Source organism: Diachasma alloeum, unplaced genomic scaffold, assembly GCF_001412515.2.
Source record: "Diachasma alloeum isolate Michigan unplaced genomic scaffold, Dall2.0 Dall_scaffold_00214, whole genome shotgun sequence".
Classification (NCBI taxonomy): domain Eukaryota; kingdom Metazoa; phylum Arthropoda; class Insecta; order Hymenoptera; family Braconidae; genus Diachasma; species Diachasma alloeum.
In genome coordinates, this window is record NW_021680379.1 from 2,010,897 (window position 1) to 2,038,195 (window position 27,299).

Genomic DNA, 27,299 nt, shown 5'->3' on the forward strand with positions numbered 1-27,299 from the left:
GAAATGTAATTTTTCCTGTTTTCGATTGATGCAGGCATGTTTTGCGGGAGAATTACTTTTTTTTAAAACCAGGTTTTTATTTTAAAAAAAACAGTCAATATTTACAATATATACATACCTTAAAAACTAGTATCAAAAAAATTCTATGAACATTATTCTATGACTGTATAAACTTTGGCCAGGAGTGACTCTCGAGTTTATTTAATATTTTATGTTTTATGTATTTTAAATAACAGTTTTTCGGCACGCTCCGCGTGCCTAAAAGTCCACTTTCCGGCACATTGTGATGAAAAATATTGTTCGTAACTCGTGAAAAAATGTTTTTTGCACTCGTTACGAAATATACTAGGGGACGGTGGGGCAAACACGGGGCGAAATGAAACAGCAAGAAAATCGTGTGATCTAAGGGAGATAGGACGATTTTCATGAAAACCTTTTTTGTAGAGAATTTTACAAGCTACAAAAAAGGTCATTTTCAAAAATGTCCTATCGTCTTTAGATGACGAGATTTTCCCACTGTTTCATTTTGCCCCGTGTTTCATTTTGCCCCATGCTCCCCTATATTTCCATCGTTGGTCGTTGCGTAAATTTTTTGCAATTAGTATTTATAAATAGTTAGTGCTTAAAAAAAAAATTTGTTGTGTTGGCATGGATGTTAAAAAAAAAAGCCCAACAATATCCGCATTTGCGGGAGAATTACCGATTGAACTTATCGAGTTACATAAAATCGTACTGGAGAGATTATAACCTTCGGTTGCTATTCCCCCACCATTATGTTATATGGAACTCAAAGACTAAAATCTCGCCAGTAGGGGAGGGTGGGGTAAAATGGACACTTTTACAATTAGACTTTTATAAAATAATTTATAATTCAGAAACAAATTTATCAATTGAGCTCAGTTTAGGCTCATCACAAAGGGAAAGAATTGTTCTCTGTATTGAAATAAAATTATTAAATTTCATCAACTTTTCAACCCCTTATTAACATTTTAAAAAAAGTCAAAATTGTCCGTTTTACCCCACCCTCCCCTTCGCCTGTAAATGCCGACGAGAAAAGGCCCGAGTGGTGGGGATTGCCGGCATCGACTTAGAGATGGGCGATGTTTTAAAAAACATCGATTGTCGAAGAATCGATGTTTTTCAAAAACATCGATGCTGATTCGATTTTTCTGGAAAAAAACATCGATTATTAGAAAAATCTATCTTTCTCTCATTACCCTGGAAGAACCTCTGACGGAAGTTTTTTTCAATTTCCTTTTCAATTAAATCTGACGGCTACAGTTTTCAGTTTAATACAACAAAATGTTAAATTATGCGACAAAAAATGGAAAATTTTGCTAACTTGGTCAAAAACATCGATGTCCGGATAAACAATCGAAAATCGATTAATCAGCGTTGAAGCATCGAATGAAAAACATCGATATTTGGGACGAAAAATCCATGTTTTCGATTAATCGCCAACCACCGCGCATCTCAACACTTGAGAGCGATAAATATAAACACGAGGTGCAACTGATAAAAGTAAAAAAATAAATACAGGAGAAATTGAGGGAAAAAAATGAAATTCTTCTATTTCATGTTTGCAGGATGAATTAGCGATTTCACTTATCGTGTTACATAAATGCCGATGAAAGAGCCCGAGTGAGTGGTGGGGGTAGGCGAAATTGCCGGCACCGTCGAGAGTGGCTCGATCAAAAATCCACTCCGTTTGTGGACGTTGTGCCCACTGTTGAGCTCAAAACCGGAAAAAAACAGACGTAATACGCACTCCACCGCAGTCTGTGATTATCCTCGTGCCCTTGAGACGCTTCGAGGTCTCAGTGGGCCTCGAAAATTCAGATCTCATAATTAGTAGTCTGAAATTCGGTCTTGTGGTTTATTTTTGATCGTTCAAGGGACTCTTTGTATTGGTTTATTTCACTTTCTCCTGGAGTTTTTTTTCATTGGGAACGAGTTGTTTCCGATAATTTCTCCTTTTCGTTTCTGTGGCAATTGTTAGTGGTGCAGTGATCGAGAACACTTGGGGAGGAGAGACTGTTCGAGGGGATTCTTGATAAGAATAAAGTCGAGTTTTGTTGTTGTCTGGGGGAGGAATAATTCCGATAATAATGCCGTATCGTGGAAAATTACGACAACTGGGGAAGGCCTGTGTTGCCCACTGTAATTCTGGGTTTATCAGAGTTAGGAGTGGTGCAACAGCTGGTGCTCACGAGGCTAGGTGTTTTTCTACCAGTAAGAGTAACGACATGAGGTAAGAGAACAGATTCTTGGTTTTAGGGGTAATTCGGGGTTTTATGCAGTGAGTTGTGTAGTCCAGAATTTTGAAGGGAAAATGGTGCTTGTCTTGAGACATAAAAAAATTATATAATAATCGTCATGAACCGGATCAGCACTAATTGTCTGGGTATCTAGTGATTCAGGAGTGGAGGAGAACAATAGGCTTGAGTCGATTTTACTTTGGAGCAAATCAGCTTTTGGGGAGAACTTTAGAATCTGTGGGAGGCAGCGGAATTTTTATAAAGAACCTTTTCTAAACAGCTCACTTTACTCCTAGATATTTGTGTGCTCCCTTCAATTCCTAGATATTTATGGAGAAGTCACACTGGAGTTCATTAGATTGGAATAGATGATTTTACTCCGAAATCAATTTTTGGAAATAGGGGTGGTTGGAGTAAAATGGACACTTTTGAGTTTTTTAAAATGTTAATGACGGGTTGAAATGTTGATAAAATTTGATAATTTTTTTTTTCATTGCAAAGAACAATTCTTTCCCTTTGAGATGAGCCGAAACTGAGCTCAATTGATAAATTTGTTTCTCAGTTTTGAGTCATTAAAACAAAAGTCTAAAGTGTCCATTTTACCCCATTCTCCCCTACCTTCTGATTCAGGAGAGGAGGGGAAGAACAGGCTCGAGTCGATTTTACTATTGGAGTAAATCAGTTTTTGGGGAAAACTTTGGAATCTGTGGGAGGCAGCGGAATTTTTATAAAGAACCTTTTTTGAAAAGCTCATTTTACTCCGAAATCAACTTTTGTGAAATACCTACTGATACCTAAAAATCGATTTTTTAACGATCACCGTAAAAATTGTCACCAAAATCGAACTATTCATTCGAACTCGGTCAAAAGGACATCCAAACAAATTTTTTAAGCCATTATCCAATCAATTCAGAACATTTTTTTTAATTATCGTGAAAAACAATTTATCGTAAAAACAATTTTTGAGAAATTGAAAAAATTAAAACAATTAATACATTAATTAAATTTCAATTAATGGCGATTGATAGGGCTCAACAATAGTTCCACTTGAGGAAAAAAAAGATTCAATTCCATCGAACAATCGAAGAAAAATTCGTTTACGGACATACGCACTTACTAAAAATTGCATTTTCGGACTTTGGATCACAATGAGTCAATTTAATACAAAAAATCCACAACTTAAATTTGAACGATTACAATACATATGAAAAAATTCAATAGAAAAACTTGACGAATTCGTTAGAAAATTCTATTGGAATTCTCCAGAAATTCTATTGGGATTCTATTAAAATTCTATTTCTTTTGCGCTGATTCTATAAGATATTTGGTAGAAAAAATTAAATAGATTGCGATTTTTCTATAAGAATATTTTCTTGGAATTTTTTCTATAAGAATATTTGGGCATGAATTTTTTAAGTTTTTTTCACTCGGATCCTGTAATGCAAAACAAAACAAAATATAGCGGAAAAAAACTTAGAAAGTCCGTGCCCAATAATTTTAATAGAAAAAATCTCAAGAGAAAAATTCAAACAGAAAAATCGAAATCTCTTGACGTTTTCCTATCAAATATCTAATAGAACCTGCGCAAAAAACAAATAGAATTTTTATAAGAATTCTCTAGAATTTTAATAGGATCCCCATACAATTTCTAGAGAATGTCAATAGAATTTTCTAGTGAATTCGCTAAGGTTTTCTATTAAATTTTTTCATACGTGGAAGAATAACTGCACTCATTTATAAAGAAATTGCAATTGCCCACTTGTTTATTATTTTATTAGACTTTATTAAGGGGAATACCCCAAATTTCACGCACGAAAAAATTTAATAGAAAACCTATCGAACTCGTTAGAAAATTCTATTGAATTTCTATTAAACTTTCTATTAGTTTTTGGCTGATTCTACTGACATGTTCAATAGAAAACGGTCAATAGAAAAAGTCAACAGAATTCGATTTTTCTATATAACTTATTCTTTTCATATATTTTCTATAGAATTTGCTCGACTCAAATTTTCCAAGTTTTTTTCATTCTATTTTTCTTTTCTTCTCATTAAGAAAATCAAACCAAAAAATTTAGAAAATTTGAGCCGAGGAAATTCTATAGAAAATATATGAAAAGAATAAGTTATATAGAAAAATCGAATTCTGTTGACTTTTTCTATTGACCGTTTTCTATTGAACATGTCAGTAGAATCAGCCAAAAACTAATAGAAAGTTTAATAGANCATTCGATAGGTTTTTTATTAAATTTTTTCGTCCATGTTATGCGCATCAGTTATCATTCGAAATGTCTATTTTTAGGTTTGTACAATTTGTAAATAAAAATGGTGGACCCCAGCACTTGGGAGTTCAGTTGAAAGCTGGTGGGGACATAATAGCTATTTCCTCGATAGACTCCAGAATTCCCAACAATCTCAGAAAGTTCCTTGAGGGAGGAGAGGTCCTCGCTCAAAAAGCCAGACGGTGAGAAACTCAAACACTTAATAAACATGCTGTTATCATTGCGATAGACTATTCCAGCAGTAGAGTGGGAAATCGTAACCGAATAATTCGATTTTTCGCATCATAATTATCGATTCGTCTCGCTGATAAGGAGCTTCAAAAGTCTTCCTCAGAAAATATTTCCGAATTAAAAATTCTCCAGCTGCAAAAAAGGTCTCCATGTATTTCCTTCTAAAGTCTCTCGTATTGCCAACATGAATGGATCATTCATCTGAAAAAATTATAATTATAGTAATAAAGGCGGGGAAAGAAATGGGGAGTTATTGACTTAACGCCCGGGGGTCCTGTCTTTCGAACGTTATCTCGATGTTTTTTTTCATCTTTAGAACATCTGAAATAGTCAATTAAGTCCTGCATCATGCAGAAGTTTTGAAAAATTACGAATGAATAAAAATTTAAAAAAAGTAGAAAAAATTCTTAATTTTTTCAAAGAGCATTTTTAATTTATATTCAGAATAAGTTGAATAACAAGAAATTGAAAAATGTATCTGATTTACGGTGACAAATGGCGGCCTGTCACCCAATATCATGCAGGGGGAAGACTGATTTCGTAAATCTTTTCCCACACTGCACAGAGACATTTATTACGGAAAAGGCTCTTTGAAAAAAGTTGTAATATTTTGGAGAATTTTTTAATCACACTTTTATCACATAAAAATAGCAGATGACTACATACCACTGTTTTGAAAATTGAGATACCTAGCTGTCACTTCCCATGAGGCGTTAGTTTTTGCTATCCACCATGGAAAATGACAGCTAATAGATAATTTGCCACAGCGAATCAGATATCTGTAATTTCCACTTTTTTCAACTCATTCTGAATCTCAATTAAAAACGCTCTTTGAAAAAGTTCAGAATTTTTTCAATTTTTTTCTATCATTCTATCATAATTTTTGGGAATTTCTACATGATGTACCACTCAATTAACAATTTTGGGTTGCGAAAGATAAAAAAATCCAGATAACATTCGAAAGATAGTACACCTGGGCCGTAAAATATAATTAATTAATATAGTTATCTCAGAAAAAGTCAACATATTTTGACTTTCTGTTCGAAATTTTCTCCTGAGATTTTTTCTAATAAAAGTATTGGGCACGAATTTTCTGAGTTTTTTCCGCTGGATTTTGCGTTGTTTTGCATTACAGAATCCAAGTGGAAAAAACTTGGAAAATTGATGCCCAAGCATTCTTGTATAAAAAATCTTAACAAAAAAATTCAAACAGAAATTTAAAATATTGACTTTTTTTTATCGAATATGCAATACAATCAGGCCACAAAGAAATAGAATTTTTCAATAGAAAAATGTTGTCTCTAAAGAAAAATGTTTCAAGTTATAAAATGAAAAAAGTTTAAGAAAATTCGATGAATTATTTCAAACAGCATTTTCTTTGATCAAATTATTCAAATACTATTTCATTTGTGATGTTCAGTAACTCCAAAATGGCAATTAGACATAAATATTTCAAATGGTATTTCTCCCAGCTCTGCTGAAAACAGAGTTCGTTCACGTCGAATTTGACTTTTACGATTTCCCACTGGATTTATTTTCATTTCCGTTTAAAACTCAGCACCAAGGCCTCTTAGTTGTACGAACTCGATATCGATGATTAATGTATAATTTTACTCGTAGAAGTCTTTTCGTTTCTTCAGGAACGGTGATACCAATCTGAGTGATTACGTACAGAGGTTGGTGTCGGCATGCCAGGCTCTACCGATCGCTTGCACCTCATTTCTTGTATTTCATTTACTCCATCTTTTGATTGAAGCCATTTAGTCAAAATAATCTAGTTGATTTCTCTCCCCTACTAGTCCCCAGTATCACAATGTCTTGAATGAATTTCTTAGATTCAGATTCAACGATAATTCCCATGCTCCAACTGATTGCAATAATTGTGTTGATCTTTTCGTTAGAATAATTGCCGAAGGACGGAGTGTAATCGCCGAGGCGGATGTGAATTTCTTGGCACCGATCAATCGTATGGATAAGTTAGCATGCGTTGGACTTAATTACAGTGGACACTGTCAAGAGCAGGGTCTTGAACCACCAAAGAGCCCCGTTATCTTCAGCAAATTTCCGAGTAATATCGTCGGGCCTACTGATAATGTCGTGTTACCTTCGATTTCTGAGGTGAGTTCATCAACTCTACTATTGGATGCCTACACGCACGACAAAATTTAATAGAAAAACCTATCGAATTCGTTAGAAAATTCTGTTGAATTTCTACTAAACTTTCTATTAGTTTTTGGCTGATTCTATTGACATGTTCAATAGAAAACATACAATAGAAAAAGTCACCAGAATTCGATTTTTCCATATAACTTATTCTTTTCATATATTTTCTATAGAATTTGCTCGACTCAAATTTTCTGTTTTTTGCATTCCATTTTTCTTTTCTTCTCATCAAGAAAATCAAACGAAAAAACTTAAAAAATGTAACCGAGGGAATTTTATAGATAATATTTCAATAGGATAAGTTGGATAGAAAAATCCAGTTCTGTTGACTTTTTCTATAGAATATTTTCTGTTAAACAGTTCGATAGAATCAGCCACAACCTAATAGAAAGTTCAAGAGAAATCCAATAGAATTGTCTAGCGAATACGCCAGGTTTTTCTATAAAAATTTTTCGTGTGTGTTCTATCGCGACTAGTATTGTTATCAGAAACCATTGTTTCTGTTCGCAGAAAGTCGACTGGGAAGCAGAGTTAGCGATAGTGATTGGGAAGACCGCCAAAGGCCTGAATAATCACGATGCAGAGGACTGCATATTCGGGTACACAGTCGCCCAGGATATCTCGGCGAGAGACTGGCAGAAGGGGAAGAGGAACGGGGGTCAGTTCCTCCTGGGAAAGGCCATGGACACATTCTGCCCACTTGGCCCAGCAGTCGTTACCAAAGAGGCCATCCCTGATATTCATAATCTCACAGTCAAAACCTGGGTCAATGGGGATTTGAAGCAGAATGGGAACACCAGTGAACTTATCTTCAAACCTCGGGATATTGTCGCTTACATTTCACAGTGGGTATTTTTCCTTCAATTTTTTCCCCGTTCAAATCATTATTTTTTTATGAAACTACACTGAGAGAAAAACAAACACATTGTCTAACAAGTCTTGTTTGGGCCAACAAAATCGTTAGTTGAAAATTGCCAAAAAAGAATTTGTTTGGTTCGAATTTGAAGGTCTCAAACATGAATAATTGTTCTGCTTTCGACAGTAACGAAATATTTGGCTCAAGAGGTGGATAATTGTTCTGCTCTCGACAGCAACGAAATATTTGGCTCAAGAGGTGGATAATTCACACCAGACTGTGCCTTTTCAGGATGAAAATATCTCATACAGAGGAAAATTTATCAACAAATATTTTATCCCTAAGTTACAAGATTGCTATCATATCATTATTATTGTTTCATTTAAGGGTTCATTTCTTGTCTGTGATTATCAGAGAGCCGAAACAAAAAACTACTATCCCTTATTTCGCATAAAACAAAGATTTTTCGGGAGCAAAATACGTATGGGAGTATCGAATAACGAAGGAGTAGTGCTAGATATGACATTTCTTGCGTGTACAGAGAATGCAATTTTTTTGAACTACTAAATCTATTTTTGCAACAAAAATTTTGCCTTCCGGCGCACTCTCCGCATGTTTGGCACAAAAAAATCTTTTTTTGATAATTTTTAAAAACTATTTTTTTGGCACAAGTAAGACTTGTTTAAGAACTTTGTCGTTTTTCTCTCAGTTTTTCCATGGGTGCCAGAATAGTAAAACCTTACCGTTTCCCACTTTCATTAATTTTTATCTCAATAATAATGCACTAAAAATGAACGGTTTCAACAAAGTTTTTCACAATGAAAATTTAATTGTTTGAAATTAATTGAAATTGAATTCCTCTTCTTTTACAATTACTGTAAACAAAAGATTACAGTATATTAAAAAATATACATAGGCATCATATTACATTACTTGATAAGCGGGATGTAGGCTTCAAAAGTCGTTACACTGGATTTTTTTAAAAGTGGATGATGATTTGAATGGGGTGAATCTATTCTTCGATTCATTCAATTTTTCAATCGTTTTGTTTCAGGTTTATGACGCTGTTACCAGGAGATGTCATTCTCACTGGAACCCCAGGAGGTGTAGGCTTCGCTCGTAATCCTCCAGAGTATCTAAAGGTAAGTAGTTATTTGAAAAGTCAATTACAGTACTATAAGGCCCAGGCTACAGATCTGGAAATGTTCAACCATCAAATTTATGAATTTAATTACTTGAGAAGAAATCAAAAGACGTTTCGCTGAAAATATCGCTTTCGACATTTCTTCCGTGCAAATAAATGATGGGAATTGTTTCAATCTTGGTAAAATTATAAAAGGGCCGGAATCTCTAAAAATTCAAATTGTTTCAATCATTTTATCAATTTTCTGCTGTAAGTAGACATTTTAATTTTTCTAGCGTTTTAAATTTTAGAGCTTTAAGGTTTGACTACTAAAATTATTGCAAAATTTCTAGTAATTTAGAGTCACATGGAAGCTCTAATATTGAAATGCAAATGTTGTGGAGGATTCCAACGGAAAAAATGGCTAAAGTCCTTGAATACCCCTAAATAATTAATTCAGTTGCAAAATGGTAAAGAGAGATTAATCCTAAAATGTTTCATTGGTTCCGTACATACCTCTGAAACTACTAGATTTAGGGAAGAAGAATATCTGATGTACACCAGAACATTTCCTACCAAAAAATGCTCTGTAAGATTTTCTTTTATACGAAATAGTTACAGAGATATTTGAGAAACAAGTCTTACGACTTTAAATTTTTTTAGTGAGGAGCCATCATAAACCCGACCTAATATAGTTTATTTCTGTAGTGAAGTTGTAAACTAGAACAAGTGCAAATTTTTTGAAGAATTTTGTATTACTTGAATCGAAAAGTTTTTCAAACGTGGTCAAATTTTTAAACTCTCCTGAATAAGTTCCTTTTTTGCACTTATCCTAGTTTACCACTTGGCTACAGATTTCATTCTTGGGATAAGTAGATTATTTTCAATTGATTTTTCACAGAAAGGAGATGTCCTCGAGACAGAAATCGAAAGCATCGGTCGCCTAAAGAACAACGTCGTCTCGGCTTGAGCCCAAGATGAATAATTAATCATCCCTGTGCCATCTGTAAACAATCCATCGACGTTCGAAGAAAAATGAAACAGAAGCTTTACGAATATTACCACTGACAAACTTATACATTACACAATTCCCATGAATCACTTTTTCTTATTTGCCAGATTTGTTAAATATGTTTTTTTTTATAAATTCGCAATTGTAGGTAGGATTGTACATTGAAGTACATTACATACATTTGTAATGATAAGTCCTCTGCAGTAATCTATGAATACCATTAGCTGGAGAAATCAACAAATATTTTAATAGTACTTCGAAATATCATAATTTATATACTTTTGTGTAGATATTTTTAGATATTTTGAATAAAAAATAGCTGATTTATTGCCACATTTTAGCTGTTTCACAATTCAATCCGAAAATAGGAGAGGAAAATGGTTCGAATCAACATGGAGCATTACTATTACAACGCAATTACCTCTAAAATCAGTGATTTGTGGACAAAATGTCAAAAAATATTATTTGCAGATATCTCCCCCTCTCCCTTTCGGATATTTGAATACAGTAGAGGCTTCGTATAAGATACCTCGCGCTCCGAGCGCTTGAGGCCTACCCCCACTCTCGGCAGTTTCATCGCTTCCCGAATGTTTATGTTTCGTGGGCTTCTTATAAGACAAGATCTATGCGGGCGCTGATCTATTCATTTGTTGAAATGAAGAAATGGAATTCACTGAATTTCATTTTCTCATGAATACCTTATAAATATTGATAATGAATCAAAGAGAATTCGACTAATGATTGAAGTGAATAGCGAAGTAGAGTAAAAGAATCTATAAAGAATTTTTCATTTTCAATTAATTATTTTCAATTTTTTTAAATAATCGGTCTCCATAAAAGGACAGAATTTATTAATTTCACCCATGATATANATATATATATATATATATATATATATATGACGTGAAAAAACAATTTACCACTGAAGAATTTGAAAATGCCGCGTGTTTTTTTTGTGAATAACTTCGTGTCACATATTGACCAATCAGAACTAAGTATTAGCGGTCAGGCAGTGTTTCGAGATATTTCGATATAAAACAACTTCACGTTTCTTTCATATTTAGTAAAATAGGATACCTATGGCCCCGAAATTCCGATTTTAATCTGACTACAATAGAAATGTTGATTTCCACATAAGACACTGGGTTAAATCCTGATTTTTAAACATTTCTTCTTTGAAAAACCAAAGCGATAATTAAATTGAGAAAAAAATTAGAATTCCGAATCCAATCGAGTTTTCTGCAATTTTTTTCCAGTTTTCAATAATCTTTGAATTTACCGTAAGGGTAGGGCTACTTTGAACGTGCCCGCCAAATTCCCAATCCTCCCACCCATTCTCCTCCTCCAACCCCAGCCCAGCAGGACGTCACTTCCCGCCAGCCGTGCCCGCTTCGCCAATCGCCTTTCTCCCGGAAGACCCCCAGCGCCACCTCTCGCCTTCTCTAGAACCGCCAAAACAAGGAAGAAAGAGAAGAGAACCCACTCGCGCGCCATTTCGTCATCACGTCGGCCATTAACCATACCCTCGCCCATATTCACGTTTCCAACAGCCAACATCTCTCCGCAATTTCAAGTCATCGCCTTCTCTCCCTCCCACCCCCTCCCTTCCATTTCCACCTTTTTGTCGTCCACCTCCTGCCCTCCTCCCCAGCCCCTCGCCTGTCAGTGATCCATCGTCTTCGTTTTGAAACCGCAGTTCTCTCTTTTCATCGGTCGCCATTGCCAGTTCAGAACAGTGTAACGCATCGGCGTACAGTTTTATATATATCTCACTCCAACCAGTCCCTGCACCCGTCCCAAAGGGGAATGAAAATGTCGGTGCGTTGGTGGGGTCTCTCGTGCCACTAGTGACTTTCGCCAGACATTTTCCCATTTATCCCAAGAATAATTTTTAAAAACCCACCGACAAACTTTATTTTTTTTTTATTTTAATTTATTTGATTTCAAGTAATTCACATTAATCGGTGAGTTGAGAGATATTCAGTGGCGGGGCACAAGGCTTTTTCAACAAAGCCCCAGTGGACACACGAAGAGGTTTTTCAACTTTTTTTTTCTTCGCCTTTTTGAAACTTTATTGAGTGAGTGTGTGTGAGTGGCCGTGGGGCAAGAGGTACGGGGAATTGAGAAAAAAAGATATCCCCGTAACCATATTTTCAACGAGTTGGCGAGAATTTTCCAATCTTTTTTTTTTCTTTTTTGAAAGTCAATTCGGGGTGAGAGAGTTGTGAGGAGGGAATTGATAACTGCACAAGTGTTTTCTAACGTGATATTGAGAGCCCGAGGGCTCTCCGTTCGTACAATTAAACCATCTTGCAACGGTATATGGTATGTCTCGACATTGAGACTCTGCCGTTTTACTTTTATTTTTGTCACCTTTTTTTTGTTTCTTTATTTTGATTCAACTGATTAGCCAAAATCGTTTGATATTCTGTGCTGGTTAAAATCATTTCAGACGCTTGATGTCGAAATTGTCATGATTATTGAGACACCTTGGTTACGTTGAGATGAAAATTTTTTATTAAAGGAGAAAAGAAAAAAAAATTGGAAGTTTTGTGCGTGAAATTGGGTGATTCTGTTATGATATTTATCATTTTCTTCTCTGAAGGAAAGTCTATTTGAGGTTTTTATTTAACATATTTGTTTGTTTCATACTTGTGACTATTAAGGAAAGAAAATACAGAGTGAAATGGCGATGATGAGTAGTGTACTCGGTAAAACCGAATTTGTCGTCGGTGGAAAGTATAGGCTCATGAGGAAAATTGGATCGGGATCGTTCGGCGACATTTATCTTGGCATCAACATTTCCAATGGCGAGGTGAGATACGTTTGGCAGCGTATTGATGTCGTTATCGAGGTTTTCATTTCCGGGGGTCATTTGTGATCGGAGTTGAGGCTAGATGACCTGAACTTGATCGTCTTATGACTTCTTGATTGGTTTTTTCATTGCGAAAGGTATCAATTGATGGATGAAATTTCAGGAAGTTGCTGTCAAACTCGAGAACATGCGAGCACGTCACCCACAACTGCTCTACGAGTCCAAATTGTACAAAATATTACATGGGGGCGTTGGAATTCCACACATTCGCTGGTAATTATTAATTTTTTTATTGTTGGAGAGATGCACTCAGTGAGGGAAAGGAATTGAATCGAATGAAAATGTTCATTTGAAATTTTTCTGCTCATTTTAACAATATTCATTGACAATTAATGACCTCATTTTTATGCTTAAAAATGCTTTAATTATGTAACATAAACTCATTCCTTGCAAATGAATCTTCAGTAACAATCAAATGAAAGATTTATTTGATTCAAATGAGATTTATTTAACTTGGTGTTTCGTTCGATGAAGGTGCATACTGACATTCATCTGGAATTCATATAGTAAGTTTAGAATCACAGTTGAATTATCTGAATTTACCTAGAATTATTCTAGATTTCCTTTTCAAGTTCTGAAGGATATCTAAGTATGTTTTACAGTTTGCTACAGACCACACTATAGATTCAACCATTTTCAATCATTAAATTTGTCGATTAAATTGCGTGAGAAATATTTGAAAAAATCATGAATATTCAGCGTTTTTCAAGTTAATTGATGCACTCAATGAGAGAAAGGAATTGAATCAAATGAACATGTTCATTTGAAATTTTTCTGCTCATTTTAACAGTATTCATTGGAAATTAATGACCTCATTTTTATGCTTAAAAATGCTTTAATTATGTAACATAAATTCATTCCTTGCAAATGAATCTTCAATAACAATCAAATGAAAGATTTATTTGATTCAAATGAGATTTATTTAACTTGGTGTTTCCTTCGAAGAAGGTGCATAATAACATTCATCTGGAATTCATATAGGATGTTTAGAATCACAGTTGAATTATCTGAATTTTCCTAGAATTAATCTAGATTTCCTTTTCAAGTTATGAAGTATGTTTTACAGGTTGCTACAGGCCACACTATAGATTCAACCATTTTCAATCATCAAATTTGTCGATTAAATTCCGTGAGAAAAATTTGAAAAAATCATGAATAGTCAGCGTTTTTCAAGTTAATTGATGCACCTAGCGAGAAAGGAATTGTATCAAATGAAAAAAATTCGTTTGAAATTTTTCTGCTCACTTCAACAATATTCTCATTGGAAATGAATAAACTCGTATATTTATTCTAAAAAATGCTTGAGTTATATAAAATAAATAATTCATTCGTTGCGGATAAATTGTCAATAAGTATCAAATAAAAGATTTATCTGATTCAAATGAAGTTTATTTAAGTTAAGGTATTTCGTTCGAAGAAGGTAAATAATGATATTCGTCTGGAATTCATATAGGAGATAGATTCACAGCTGAATTGTGTGATTTTTTCTGGAATTATTCTAGATTTCTTTTTCAAGTTATGAAGGATATCCAAGTATGTTTATAGCTAAGTATGTTATGTTTTAACCATTTTCAATCATAAAATTTGTCAATCAAATTGCGTGAAAAACATTAGAATAAAATCAGGAATATAGCGTTATTCAAGTTACATTTTCCTCGAAAATATCGTTTATTTAAACATTCGTTGTTTGTAAGTAAATAATAACAATTGTTTAAACTTTCTGAAACCTTATTTATTTAGGTATGAAATCCATTTCTGGTAAAATTCTGAATATGAACAAATTTGTTACGATTTCGAACGAATGATTTATAGGGTGGAAAATTAATTGTTTAAAGATTATTTGTAGAAACTGCTCGGAATTTTTTAAAATGGCAATTTTTTAACTATTTCATCAATTTTTCTCCAAAGGTAAACTTTCTATTCTTTCAAATTTTTAAAATGTTTTATAACGGTTTAACATCGAAATTCAAATTCAGACCTGCAAAGTTTAAATAATGAAATCATTGTAAAATGTCTGGAAACTTGGAGTCAAATGCATTTCACTGGAGAAAACATAGCCAAAGTACTTAGCTATCCTTAACGACCGAAGTCGTTTCTTATACATGGGCTTTTACGGACATATTTCTGTTTAGTATACGAAACTGCGATATCATCTTAGCTGATAATATCATTTCGTGCTAATTTGAAAAATCGTCATAAGGGCCCATGTATAACTTGTAAATGAAATCTAGAAAAAAATTCTTAAAAAATCAGACATTACGGGACAATTACGATGACCATTCTATCAAAATTTCGATTCAATGTCACTATGTTGTTTACACAGATGAAAGCTCTCAAATGAACTACTTCTCTGGATGTGGAGAATGGGAGTATTGTCATGAGTAGATTTTGAAGGTTTAATGTTCATGAAGTAATCTTTTATCTTCCATGGGAAAGTTCGTGAGATAATTTCATAATACGGGTTTACTTCATTATTATGAATCGTTGTATGTTGGGAATTATCATGCGTTAATCCTGGAAACGTATGGTCGCAGGGAACAATGTCGAGAGACATTTTTGTAGCTGGGGAAATTGGCAAGAAAAAATTCTCGGAATTTTCTTTCCACAATGCTCATTAACGAGATTATTATGGATTTATCGCAAGAATGGGTGATTTTAAAAGAAAATTTCAGTAGATCTTTTTTCATAGTCCTTTGAATTTTCAGGAGGTGATCTTTCCTGACATTTTGTTCTAGAGCCACTCGCCCTTGAAGTAATTTCGTAATTACGCAGATTCCCTTCTTCCATTATGAATCTGCGCTGTTAGAAGTTTTTCGACATTTCATGGAAAATGTGATAGTAATTCTCGTGAGAGTGACCTTGAATTTGATTTAGGGGAAAAATAGTTATGAAATTTCGAGTTTTAGGTAGAATTCAAGGAAATTCATCAGTTTTCAGTGGGAGTGAGCTAGAAATTTCACAACTTGATTGAATTTTCAATGGAACATGAATATTCAGAAACGAAATGACGTGATTTTTCAATTTTTCCCGGCATTTTCCAAATTTGTCTGAATTTTCACGGAATAATTGAACTGAAAAACCAAGTATTTTATTGATTTTCAGATCATTCGAACAGAAAATCAATGGAATATTTGATTTTTCAATGACAAGATTTCCTGAAATTGCAATGAAAATTAAACACGAGAAAAATTTCCAGGATTTAGCCCGGAAAATTCGGACGAAAATTTGTAACAGTCTCTGTCACCTTTTACGCTTTTATTGATTATACATTCATCGTTAGAATAAGTCCCAGTGTCAAGAGACCTTTTTTGTAGGTGATGAAATTCCTCATGAACAGTGTCTCTTGATATTTCCTCCCACAATCACTCGTGATCGAGACAATTCCATAAATACACAGATCTTATTTTTTTCGTGATGATCATGAATCTTCGTTTTTTTTCACACGTTAGGAGCGAATGTCAACGAAGCCTGTACATAATTAGAAAACTTTCCAACAAAAACTTTTCTTCATATGTAGTTCACTCCATAATTGCGTACCTCTTAATTTTTCATTATAAGTTACTCTATTTGCATGAACTATGGATTCCCATCTCGTTAATGATTCATTTTAAAGATAAATTTGGGGATTCATTGTTTATAGCTGAGGAAACTTCCAACGAAAAGTGTCTCTTGGCATTGTTCCTTAAAATCACGCATCAAAATAATCCGATATTCATTTAATATTGAGAAATGGAGTGTTAACTTCTCCTGAATCCTCGATAATCGAAATAATTTAATAAATGCGCAGATCTTACTTCTTTTTCATGATCAATTAGGTAATCATCACATGAATGAGTAATTTTAGGACAGAATATTACACAGAGAAAAAATTTGGAGAATAATTACCGAACCAGTCAAGTAATTATGGAACGAACTCGATTTTCAGTGCTTTTTCACCCTATGTCGGAGTAATAGTGCAAAAATTTACTGAACGTGAGGGTAACTTCTACTGTAAAATTGTAAAATTTAGCCTGCAGTCCATAAAAAATTATCCCAGTGAACGTGAATGATTGCTCAATATTGCGTATAATTTTCCTGTAACGGAGAATAATTTTTTACCGAAGGCGCTCCGTAAAATTTCACTTCCACTTCGTTCTCATGACCTTTGGATGGGTCCAAGAAAAAAATACCCCACCGGTGTGGGAAATTTTATTGTACACGAGGATAATTTTTGCATTCAGCTGTGTTTTTTTACCGAACGAATCGTGAAATATTCCCCACAAATAGATATTTTTTCATGGAACTACATTTCGCTCCACGATAACCTTTCGTACAGTAAAATGTGCCAGGATTTTCTAGATATTTTATATGTAACTTTTCTCTGAGTCTACGGATCCTTGTAATTTGCAAAATTTCAAACGAAAACGGCTTTCTAGATTTCACTTTATAGTTGCGCTCATCTCATTTTTCCATTATCAATCGGTTTTTTTACATCAGTTATACATTTCTTTCGTCAATAATTTATTTTAAACAAAAATTTTTATCGCTGATAAAATTTTCAATGATAAGTATTTTGAAATTATTTCCCAAAGTCAATGCCTCATTGAAATAACCCAATATTTAATGAATATGAGAAAATTGAAGTGATCATCGCTTCTCAACTCAAATCATGTCTTTCGTTCCACGTCATTTACAACAGATGATGCAAGGACGTGGATGAATTAAACTTCCCCTCGTTCTTTTTTTAAATACACTAGGAACAATAGTACATCTCATTCACAAATTTGATTATTGAATGTTATTGATTTACACTAGTAGCTGACGAAATTTCCAACAAAAAGTGTCGCTTGACATTGTTCCCCGAAAAAAATGGAGTGTTAACTTCCTCTCAATCATCGATATTTCTTATTAAAATCACTGGTAATCGGAAACAATAACCTAAATTGGCAATCTTATTTCTTCGTCGCGGATCATTGATCATGAATCTTTATTCTTTGAATCAATTAGCCGTCGCATAAACGAGTGATTTTTGGACAGAATATTAGTGATTCTTCTAATTGACAAAATTTGCAACAAAAACCGTTTTTTGTTCCTGGTGGTTTGCAACAGATGATGCAAGGATCTGGATGAATTAAACTTTCCCCTATGAATTAAATGTCCCCTCGTTCATTTTTTAAATACACCAGGAACAATAGTGAATCTCATTCACACATTTGATTATAGAATATTATTGATTCCCACTCATTGTCTGCGACACAAACAATTGATCAAATATTTTGATGATTCTCCATTTGTTGGAATGAGCTCTAAAAAAGAATTGTTTTTTCCCCATTGTTCCTGGATCGTTACGTGGCTCATATTCTTAGATAAGAGAGATAAAGTGCTCTCGTTGTTATTGCGATTAAGTGAATATTTTCAGAAAACTCCCGCTTAGATAATAATCTCTTCGGAGGAAAAAGTTGAGGTAGCGTTTCTCCAATCACTGATTATTCTCTTGCTTTGATGTAGGTATGGACAGGAACGAGATTGGAATGTACTCGTGATGGACCTACTGGGTCCTTCGCTGGAAGACTTATTCACATTTTGTTCGCGAAGATTCACAATTAAGACAGTACTGATGCTCGCTGATCAGATGATAGGGAGAATCGAGTTTGTACACTGCAAACACTTCATCCACAGGGATATCAAGCCAGATAATTTCCTGATGGGCATTGGTCGCCACTGCAACAAGGTAAATTAACATAAGACACCTCTAAAGTGTTATTCAATGAAACACATTTGTCTTATTAGTATTTTCTGCAGTTCTGATACAGTAGGGGTTTATCGACATCTTCTGAATAAATGATACAATTTTAATAATTCCGGTTTGATTTTGAAGCCTGAAAAAGTACCTTAGAAATGAGGAAAAAAATTGTTGGAGTTCACTCTGGCCCTTTTTACTCTCCTCATCCCCATACCAATTTTCTTCCGCTAAATATTTCAGGCTTTTTTTGTAGTTTCAGTTCTCTATCTACTTCAGATTCAACGATATTTATTGAAAACTGGCCCTCTATTTCTCTTGACTAATCAGTTTGTTTCCATTTCAGTACTAAATTCACTCGACAACGTCGATATCTTCAAAGGGAAGGGGCTTAGAAACATTCACCTGAAGACCCTTTCCGTAGAGAATTTCATGCAGTATAAAAAAGCTCCAGATGTATTTTTCTGTAGACCCATAATTTATGGAGATATTTACGAAATAATCGGTTTGGAATTTTGAAAGAAATCGTTTTTTTTGTGAAATAAATTCTTCAAAGGGAAGGGATTTAGAAAAATTCACCAGACCTTTTCCGTAGAGAATTTCATGCAGTATAAAAAAGCTCTAGATGCATTTTTCTGTAGACCCATAATTTATGGAGATATTGACGAAATAATCGGTTTGGAATTTTGAAAGATATCTTTTTTTTGTGAAATAAATTCTTCAAAGGGAAAGGGTTTCGAAAAATTCACCAGAAGACCTTTTCTGTAGAGAATTTCATGCAGTATAAAAAAGCTCTACATGCATTTTCCTCTAGACCAATAATTTATGAAGATATTTACAAAATAATCGGTTTGGAATTTTGATGTTTTTTTTTAACGTTTTTTTTTGTCAAATAAATTCAACGCTATTGTAAATTTTGTTTCAGTTGTTCATCATCGACTTTGGTCTTGCGAAGAAGTATCGTGACAGTCGCACCAGGTGTCACATACTGTATCGAGAGGACAAGAATCTCACTGGCACAGCGAGGTATGCGTCGATAAATGCCCACCTTGGAATTGAACAGAGTCGTCGTGATGACATGGAGTCACTTGGTTACGTACTGATGTACTTCAATCGTGGCTCATTACCCTGGCAAGGGCTCAAGGCTGCCACCAAGAAGCAGAAGTACGAGAAAATCAGTGAGAAGAAGATGTCGACACCAGTTGAAGTGTTGTGCAAAGTAATTTTCTTCTTTCGTTTTATTTATTCTTCCCATTTTTATTTCTCTCGTCATTAAGCAATTTCGATCTTTTTATACATTAATCTTGAAAACTCCTCCACGAGATGATTTCGTATCACTTGTTAACGAAATAATTCCAAAATTACTCAAAAAACAAATTATTGATTTTGTAAAAAAATTGAAAACCGAAATTGAAAATTTTTTTTTTGATTAGTAATGTTTTTTTTATTAGATGATTTATATTAAGAATGAGTAATTCCAGGGAAAAATGTTGAGGCATTTTCTTAAAGCTGATGACACTTTTTACAAAAAATGCCTCTGGACCTGAAGTCATTCATGAACAAAATAATTTCGTAATTACGTAGATTCAATTCTTTGTTTGTCAATGATTCTTTTTTCACTTGCATTGAGCAAATATCTTGAGAAAACTGATGAACAGAATTTAAATTGCATTAATAATCGGGCAGTATTTCTCATAAGAGTGACATTCAATTCAATTCAAAGGAAAAATGGTTATGAAATTTCAAGGTTTAGTCTATTTCAGTTTCAATGGAAATGTTATTTATTGAAAGCATCTGGCATTCGACGACGAAATTCCCAGCAGAAAGTCTCTCATGACATGTTCTCCTGAAATCATGACCTAACGAGATTATTTTATAATTAGGAATGGATAATGCCTTCTCCTCAGGAACAGATGATTGTGAAAAGACATATCTTGTGAGATTTTCTTCCACAATCACCCATCAAGTTTAATCTAATCTAATCTATTCATTCACAGATATATGAAGCTAATAAAATGATTATTTTCACCAGGGATGCCCAGCCGAATTCGCCATGTACATAAATTACACAAAGGGCCTTCGTTTCGATGAATCACCCGATTACATGTACCTGCGTCAGCTCTTCCGTATCCTGTTCCGTACCCTAAATCATCAGTACGACTACACATTCGACTGGACGATGCTTAAACAGAAAGCTGGACTAGCTCTTCCAGGACCAACACCAACAGGTATCACAGGCGCAGCATTGCCACCAGGAGGACAAGGAGGACAAGGTCAGCAGGAACAGAATGCATCCGCCAACCAAACAGTCAGGGCTAGGGAACCGATAGATTTAATCTAAAATTTCTTTGGCTCTCGTTCTTCTCTACTCTCTCCTATTATTTTTTTTACTTCATTTTTCTTTCGTTTTGTCGTTCTCTCTCTGTCTCAGTTTTGATTCTTTTTTTTATCGCTGGATTTATTTGAAGGACAATGAATGTAAGTGCGAGAACGTTTCAGGCTTTATTGGACCACGAGTTGTATTTTTTTTTGTTTTTACCTTCTGAAAACTATTTTTTGTTTCTCTGTCTCTTGCTCCTCTGGGGAAATTTCCGATACTTCTTTTACGATCGTGTGGTCCAGACAAAGCCCCCCCTTGCACACGCCGAAAGAAAATGAGTAAGAAATCGTGGTGACTTCTGTTTAAACTCCATCAAGTTCAGAATTACATTTTTGTAATGAAGTGGAATGGAGTGATGAGTTGATTTGCTTTTCTCTGCATTTTAGGGGTTTATCTTGAGAAGGAAGGATTGATGGGAAATGAAGTGAGTCGTTCCATGAAATTGTTTCATTGAATAAAATGTAATTCCAAAAGTGAATGAAAAACCAGCATTTTACATTCAATTTTGATGCTCAACAATGAAAAAAATATGAGACCCATTTGTGGAACGGCTTGCTCCCCTCCAAGATATTCTCAATCATGTCCAAAGAATAACGCGAACATCTCATCCCTTCATGCCCCTTCAAGACAGATTTGATGCTCGTAATAACGAGAGTCGCCACTCAGTAGCATAAAAATTGAAGTAATTTATAAACTAGTAATTCATAACTAAACTTCAGCAAAGGAAGAAACTAAAAAGAAGAGTCAAATGTCCACAAAGTTTTAATGAAAGTTGCATTAACGTCACTAACAGCGGGAGACGGTATCAGAAATTTATCGCGACAAGCCGTCAATGAATCTTCCAAGCGAGGCTAAAGTCAAGTTATCTCCCTCATCTCCCCTTCTTGCATTGAAAATCAGAATGAAAAAAAAATAATGAAGATTGAAAATTTTGAGATAAATGAAAACAGCTGGAAATTCTCGGAATAATTTCATTGTTCACCTGCAAAGAACAGCCACTACCGAAATTATCTTCGTAGTTCATCTTCTCTGTTCACTGATCAATCGGACGCAAGTTTGTTTTCATCTCATTATCATATTTCATATTTCATTGAACAAAAATTATCAAGTGGACAGTGACTTCAGGGTGTTCCTGCGTCCTCGTCCAGATTTCCGTCCTTGCACAGATCCTCCGTCCGTACCAGGCGAGTCAGAGTTAAAATAAATTAATTAGTTTATTATGAATTCTTCCAAGTTTTCTCAATGGAGAGAAGAATAAGTCGTTTAACATCACTTGAGATGATGGAATTGTGCAATTTATTATTATTATTTTTTTTTGTAGATTCACTGAATTCCTTTCTCTGCCTTTCTTCTTAAGTAATGAGTGAACGCGTTTGCTTGTTTGGGGCACTGTCGGTTCAGTTATTTTGGGATTTGATTCATTTATTTAAGGAGCATGACAATCTCTGAGCATGAATTAATAATACAGGTTGTTTTGTTTTTTAATCACGTGATTTGGGGAATCTTGGGGGCTCTTGTGAGTTATTTGAGAGCATGAGGATGTGGAGAGGTAAAAATAGTTTCAACGATGAGCTGCGAGCATCTTCGATGAAGAGGTCCTGCTGCTCCAGTACTGCAGGACATACGGCGAAAATATGTTTTTCAATGAAGAACATTTTTTTCTCGGCATTTTTTGCAGTTCTGAAGGAATGGGGGCTTTTGATTTGGGATTTTTCGTCGGGCATTCGGCCTGGCTCGTCAGTGGAAGTATTTTAAACTCTCAACCTCTTCAGGTTCTCAAGGGATTCACAAGAATTCACCTGCATTTCACGGATTACACAATTGGGGTTTTGTGAACATTTTTCATGATATGACATTGTGAAATGTGGAAGAGTGGGGAATTTGGGATACGTATTTTTTATCATTTACTTTACTCAATCATTTTACTTTACTCAAAAGAAGATAACAATTTCCACAATAAAAAAAATTAAGAAGTTAAAAATTCTTCAATAACTTGATCTGAAATCTAATTTAATACAGCTATAACAGATTTTCCATTCATTATTTCTACGAATTGAAAAATACGTATCCAATATTTCTCGAAACATTCCACTTACAAAAATGAAAAAATATCGTAAAACCCCGATAGCATCCTTTGTTGTTTGAACAATTAACAATAAGAGAGAATACATTGATCGTAGGCTTTAATTAATGCTTCTCTTGGTTTGTAACTCTAGTGTTTGAACTCAAACCAATGTGCGTGGTTCCCACATCTTGAAAATTGAGTAATTTAATTAATACAACTAGTGTAATCAATACAAATTCGTTAAAAGATTCTGCTGATAATTTCAAGTACCAAATTAGATTCATTTAACAATGATGAATGAAAAACGCAATGAATTAAATTCTGAAATCAATGTGAACTTGTGCCCAGAAAAAAGCAGAGTCATTATAGAATTTTCTTTGAACAATCTTATTTAAAAAAAAATTGAAAACATAATCTTTCATTGACCCTATTTGTGATTTGGACGTGTCTTGGAATCTGTTACAGGAGCGCTTTAAAACACTCTAACTCCGTGTGTTAGCCACCAAATCCCGAATGCAATCGCAGTGGTATCAGTATCCAATAAATATTGAATACGTAACCCATAATTAACAAATCAACAACTGTGCGAGAACAGGTGTCACACAAGTGCGAGAGAGAGCGACTAGAGACTCTTGAGAAGAACAATAATTGTCATCCCCATAAAGTAAACCAGGAAATATTAATGACCAATAATCAAATTTGATAAAGCAAAAGAGGAATCGAAAAAAAAACTATGATTTAGGAAGACGAAGAAATGGCAATTATTAACATTATCCACGTGTGTGTCACTGGAGTGGATGGAGAACGGACAGAGAAAAAGAATAAAACAAACCATACCCAAAAAAGTAACAAACATTTTTTCATGAATTTCATAATCACATTTTCACATTAAAACGTAACATTAAAAACAAAACAACCGATAAAATTGTAAAAAATCTTTTCTCGGTACTTAGTTTAAAATGTTGTTTTTTTTTTACATAAAAAACAAAAATGATATCTGTCTCTCTTCTACTTACTTTATTTTCTCTTTACCGATTAATCCAATATTGAATGATTATTTTTCATATGCCGAGGGATGAGGAGAATCTCATCAAAAACGTCTTCACTTTGTTATTTATCTATTTAAGTGAAAAAAAATGATAAGATGAACAAAAATATTTGATTAATCCATTCATAAATACGAGTAATAAGGGTTTCACGATTATAGAGGTATTGAAGAATCCTCGAGTTGCAGTTTAAGAGACAAAACAAAAAAATAAGTAATAATTTTAACATTTAAATAAACTAAGATTGAATAAACAATGGAAAGAGTTAAACCAAGAAGAGTAACTGAAAATTCAAATGGAAGTGTGCGCAACGCGTCATCAAAGTTTAATGCGGCAAGTGATATACGAATATGTGTGTGTGAATTTTGTGTACTATGCTTAATGGAGAATCATTGAACCAATGCTTGTTTAACAAAATTGATAAAAACTCAAATTAATTTTGAAGTTTAACGAAGAAAAAAAAATTGAAATAATGCTGAAGGAAAACGAGAGAAAAGAATGTAAGTGTTTCGAAAGCAAGGGAGAGAGAATGCCCCATCAACTATTCACAATTAATCTTTAATTTTTCTATTATTAAAATATGGCCGGGACAATAACGAGAACCTCTAGTAGTGGCTGGTATTTGTCACGGTGACAATGATCATTAACATCATTAAAATATCTCAAAAGTCAAGTTGTTTTATTTTCTCATGAATTATTAGTGATTCAAAAATTATTAAATTTAAATAGAGAAAAACGGTACTAGAAATTTAAGATTAAATACTTTCTTTAATTTAGTTCTATGGAAAACTGAATAACGAGAAAAGTTGTAAAGTCATTTTTTTTTATGAGTTTACATTTTCGATGATGAACGCCCGAATGCGTTTTCATTAATGGAAAATACAAGGAGGAGCATAGGAATATGTAATGAAGTGGGTGAAAACAAAATAAAATATCTAATGGATTAAAAATATAATAAGAATAAGGAAACAAGGGTGAATGTAGTGAGCACGAGTGAGCAATGTGAATTTCAATTGTATGCGTGTGGTTTTGTGAAAGCGTAAGGTCCGCTTTTATTCGAGTGCGTGAGGTTTAATTAGTTATTACCATAGGAAACTACCGATTTAAAAAGAACAAGAAAAATTGAAAAAAAATGGAAAAAAACCGATTAAAAAATGGAAAAAAAATGACAATGAGGTACGCGAATGACGAAAGTGCGTGTATATTGATGAGAATAAGTTGGGAAAAAAAACGAAGATAAAGTGAATAAGCGAATACGTGCACATCTGCGAATATATATTATATATATTATTATGAAAATGTCACATTAAATGACACGCTGTTTCCTAAAAAAACAAACAATAATTATGAAGATATGGGGGAAGTACGTCAGAACGTTTTGTGTTTTATCCACTTCTACCTTACACCAACAAAATACCCCCCACTCTTTCGTCTCTATTAATAAAGACTCGACATTGTACTGTAATGCATTTTGTATCGTTATTTTTATTTTATTATTTCCTTGGGGCACGAAGTTCCCGCATTTCCACTCGATTCATTACATAAAAATTGCTACATGACATTCTTCGCTTAAGGATAGGAATTTTTTCATTAGGTTGTCATGATATTGTTTCTTATGTCCCACTGAAAAAATAACCGCCAAACTGCGGCGAAAGACAAACTCCAATTGGCGCCAAAATAAATTTCATTTTATTGACTATTTTTGGTAAGAATTTTTCCCATCCAAATTTCAGCCAATAGAATTCCACCATTCGATGTCACGTGATACAACCTACAGGGTTTTCAATTGACAATTTCCTCAATACTGATTTTGACCAATCACAGTGCAGTATTCGGGGTCACGTGAACGGCTTCACACCGAGTGTTTTCCTCATCGGAATCTCGGCCAATAGGAGGGCTGCAGTTGATGTCACGTGGTACAACCTACACGGTTTTATCTCGGGAATTTTCCTCATCCAAATGTCAGCCGATAGAATTGCACTATTCGACTGTTATTTCATATAGTCAACATGGTATTCTGCTGATAATTTTTGATAATTCAACTAGTAATTTTCCATGTTGACTCTATTTGTGGAAAACAAAAGATTCCGTGGTCGAGTGAACCCCTGGTTGGAACTGTCAGATGGATTTTGTCTCATAGTGCAATTCTTTTGGCCGACATTTGGATGGGAAAATTCCCTCCCGAATACTACTCGAGCTTCAAAATTAATCGAGTAATTCTTCAAGGTTCCCTGCACATAAACGAAGTCGTCAAGTTTTTCAGGAAAAATCACTCGGGCTTCGCACTCGTGATTTTTTAACCTGAAAAACTTGACTCCTTCGGTTGTTTGCGAACCTATCGGGAATTGCTCGATAATTTTGAAGCTCTCATGGCATCACTTGCGCTAAAATTAGGTAAAACCACGGCACATTGCTAAGGGAGAATAAACAAAATAATTGAAATGCGAAAGTGTAGGTTGTACCACATTGACATCAAATGCTGTCCTCCAGTGACCGAAATTCCGATGGAGGAAATACTCCTCCAAATACCCCTCGAGCTTCAAAATGCATCGGGTATTTCCCTCGCGCTTCGCGCTCGGGATTTTTAAACCTACGAAACTTGACACTCGTTTGTTTGCAACGAAGCTATCGGGAAATACCCGATCATTTTGAAGCTTTCGGGGTATTACTACTGATAATTTCTCCGGCTGCAAGCTCTGGTTTTCAACTCTGGATCCAGAGTTGAAAAGCAGAGTTCACAGCAGAGATGTCAGACAAGATGTGAATTTTTTTTTTGGGCCCCAATGCCAAAGCGGGTATCGAAATATAGCGCAGATGATTCTAAGGATGACTTTCCAACCAGGGGAGACTCCTAGACCCCACTGGACAATGTTGTCACAACTCTGGTTTACACCTCTGGATCCAGAGTTCATAGCAGAGATGTCAGACAAGATGTGAGTGAGAATCTACCGTGGATCCACGGTAAAATTTACGGTGGAGCGTGCGAATAGACACTGCCGAGAAATTAACCCTCCTGTAGTCGCACGTCTTCGCGGAATGTCGTTAGTCGCGTGGTAAGCGCTGCGGATGGGGGACAAAACGACCGTCCGTACATTCTCGAGCGCAGCGTTGCCAGAGCCATACGACACTATAAACATATCACCGGTCATCGACAGATCCGATCAATTAGCCCCTCATGTATAGATATTCCAAATTTTTATTTTTTCCTCATTGAAGTAGTTTTGAAAAAAATTGCGAGCTAATAAAAAACATTTGCTAGTTAGGACTTTTTTTTAAATAAATTTTTGAAAAA

The 27,299-nt window shown here is 34.5% G+C and overlaps 2 protein-coding genes across 6 annotated transcripts; both read left to right on the plus strand.

Annotated features, from left to right (window-relative positions):
- The first annotated feature begins 1,671 nt into the window (after positions 1 to 1,671).
- Positions 1,672 to 10,257, plus strand: LOC107037161 (fumarylacetoacetate hydrolase domain-containing protein 2A). Of its 2 annotated transcripts, XM_015255549.2 has the most exons (7): positions 1,672 to 2,251; positions 4,558 to 4,719; positions 6,409 to 6,444; positions 6,670 to 6,886; positions 7,442 to 7,776; positions 8,842 to 8,929; positions 9,812 to 10,257. In XM_015255549.2, exons 1-7 carry the CDS (start codon positions 2,109 to 2,111, stop codon positions 9,878 to 9,880), a joined length of 1,050 nt encoding a protein of 349 aa, XP_015111035.1. In that variant the 5' UTR covers positions 1,672 to 2,108; the 3' UTR covers positions 9,881 to 10,257. The 2 variants fall into 2 exon arrangements, with proteins under 2 accessions (XP_015111035.1, XP_015111036.1); XM_015255550.2 differs by lacking the exon at positions 6,409 to 6,444 and having other exon boundaries at positions 1,673 to 2,251.
- Positions 10,258 to 11,434: 1,177 nt separating this feature from the next.
- LOC107037239 (casein kinase I) lies at positions 11,435 to 25,472 on the plus strand. Of its 4 annotated transcripts, XM_015255681.1 has the most exons (7): positions 11,435 to 11,956; positions 12,589 to 12,737; positions 12,901 to 13,010; positions 18,285 to 18,507; positions 19,442 to 19,735; positions 20,549 to 20,789; positions 23,427 to 25,472. In XM_015255681.1, exons 2-7 carry the CDS (start codon positions 12,609 to 12,611, stop codon positions 23,435 to 23,437), a joined length of 1,008 nt encoding a protein of 335 aa, XP_015111167.1. In that variant the 5' UTR covers positions 11,435 to 11,956; positions 12,589 to 12,608; the 3' UTR covers positions 23,438 to 25,472. The 4 variants fall into 4 exon arrangements, with proteins under 4 accessions (XP_015111167.1, XP_015111163.1, XP_015111166.1 ...); XM_015255677.1 differs by having other exon boundaries at positions 20,549 to 25,472; XM_015255680.1 differs by having other exon boundaries at positions 11,435 to 11,886; positions 20,549 to 25,472.
- Positions 25,473 to 27,299: the final 1,827 nt, after the last annotated feature.

What these genes read in the sequence shown, in the direction of transcription:
- LOC107037161 (XM_015255549.2), top strand. Translation starts at nt 2,109, where the DNA reads ATGCCGTATCGTGGAAAATTACGACAACTGGGGAAGGCCTGTGTTGCC. An exon ending in AGTAAGAGTAACGACATGAG is followed by an intron (nt 2,252 to 4,557) that starts GTAAGAGAACAG and finishes GTCTATTTTTAG; the next exon opens with GTTTGTACAATTTGTAAATA. An exon ending in CTCGCTCAAAAAGCCAGACG is followed by an intron (nt 4,720 to 6,408) that starts GTGAGAAACTCA and finishes TCGTTTCTTCAG; the next exon opens with GAACGGTGATACCAATCTGA.
- LOC107037239 (XM_015255677.1), top strand. Translation starts at nt 12,609, where the DNA reads ATGGCGATGATGAGTAGTGTACTCGGTAAAACCGAATTTGTCGTCGGT. An exon ending in TCAACATTTCCAATGGCGAG is followed by an intron (nt 12,738 to 12,900) that starts GTGAGATACGTT and finishes ATGAAATTTCAG; the next exon opens with GAAGTTGCTGTCAAACTCGA. An exon ending in GGAATTCCACACATTCGCTG is followed by an intron (nt 13,011 to 18,284) that starts GTAATTATTAAT and finishes GCTTTGATGTAG; the next exon opens with GTATGGACAGGAACGAGATT.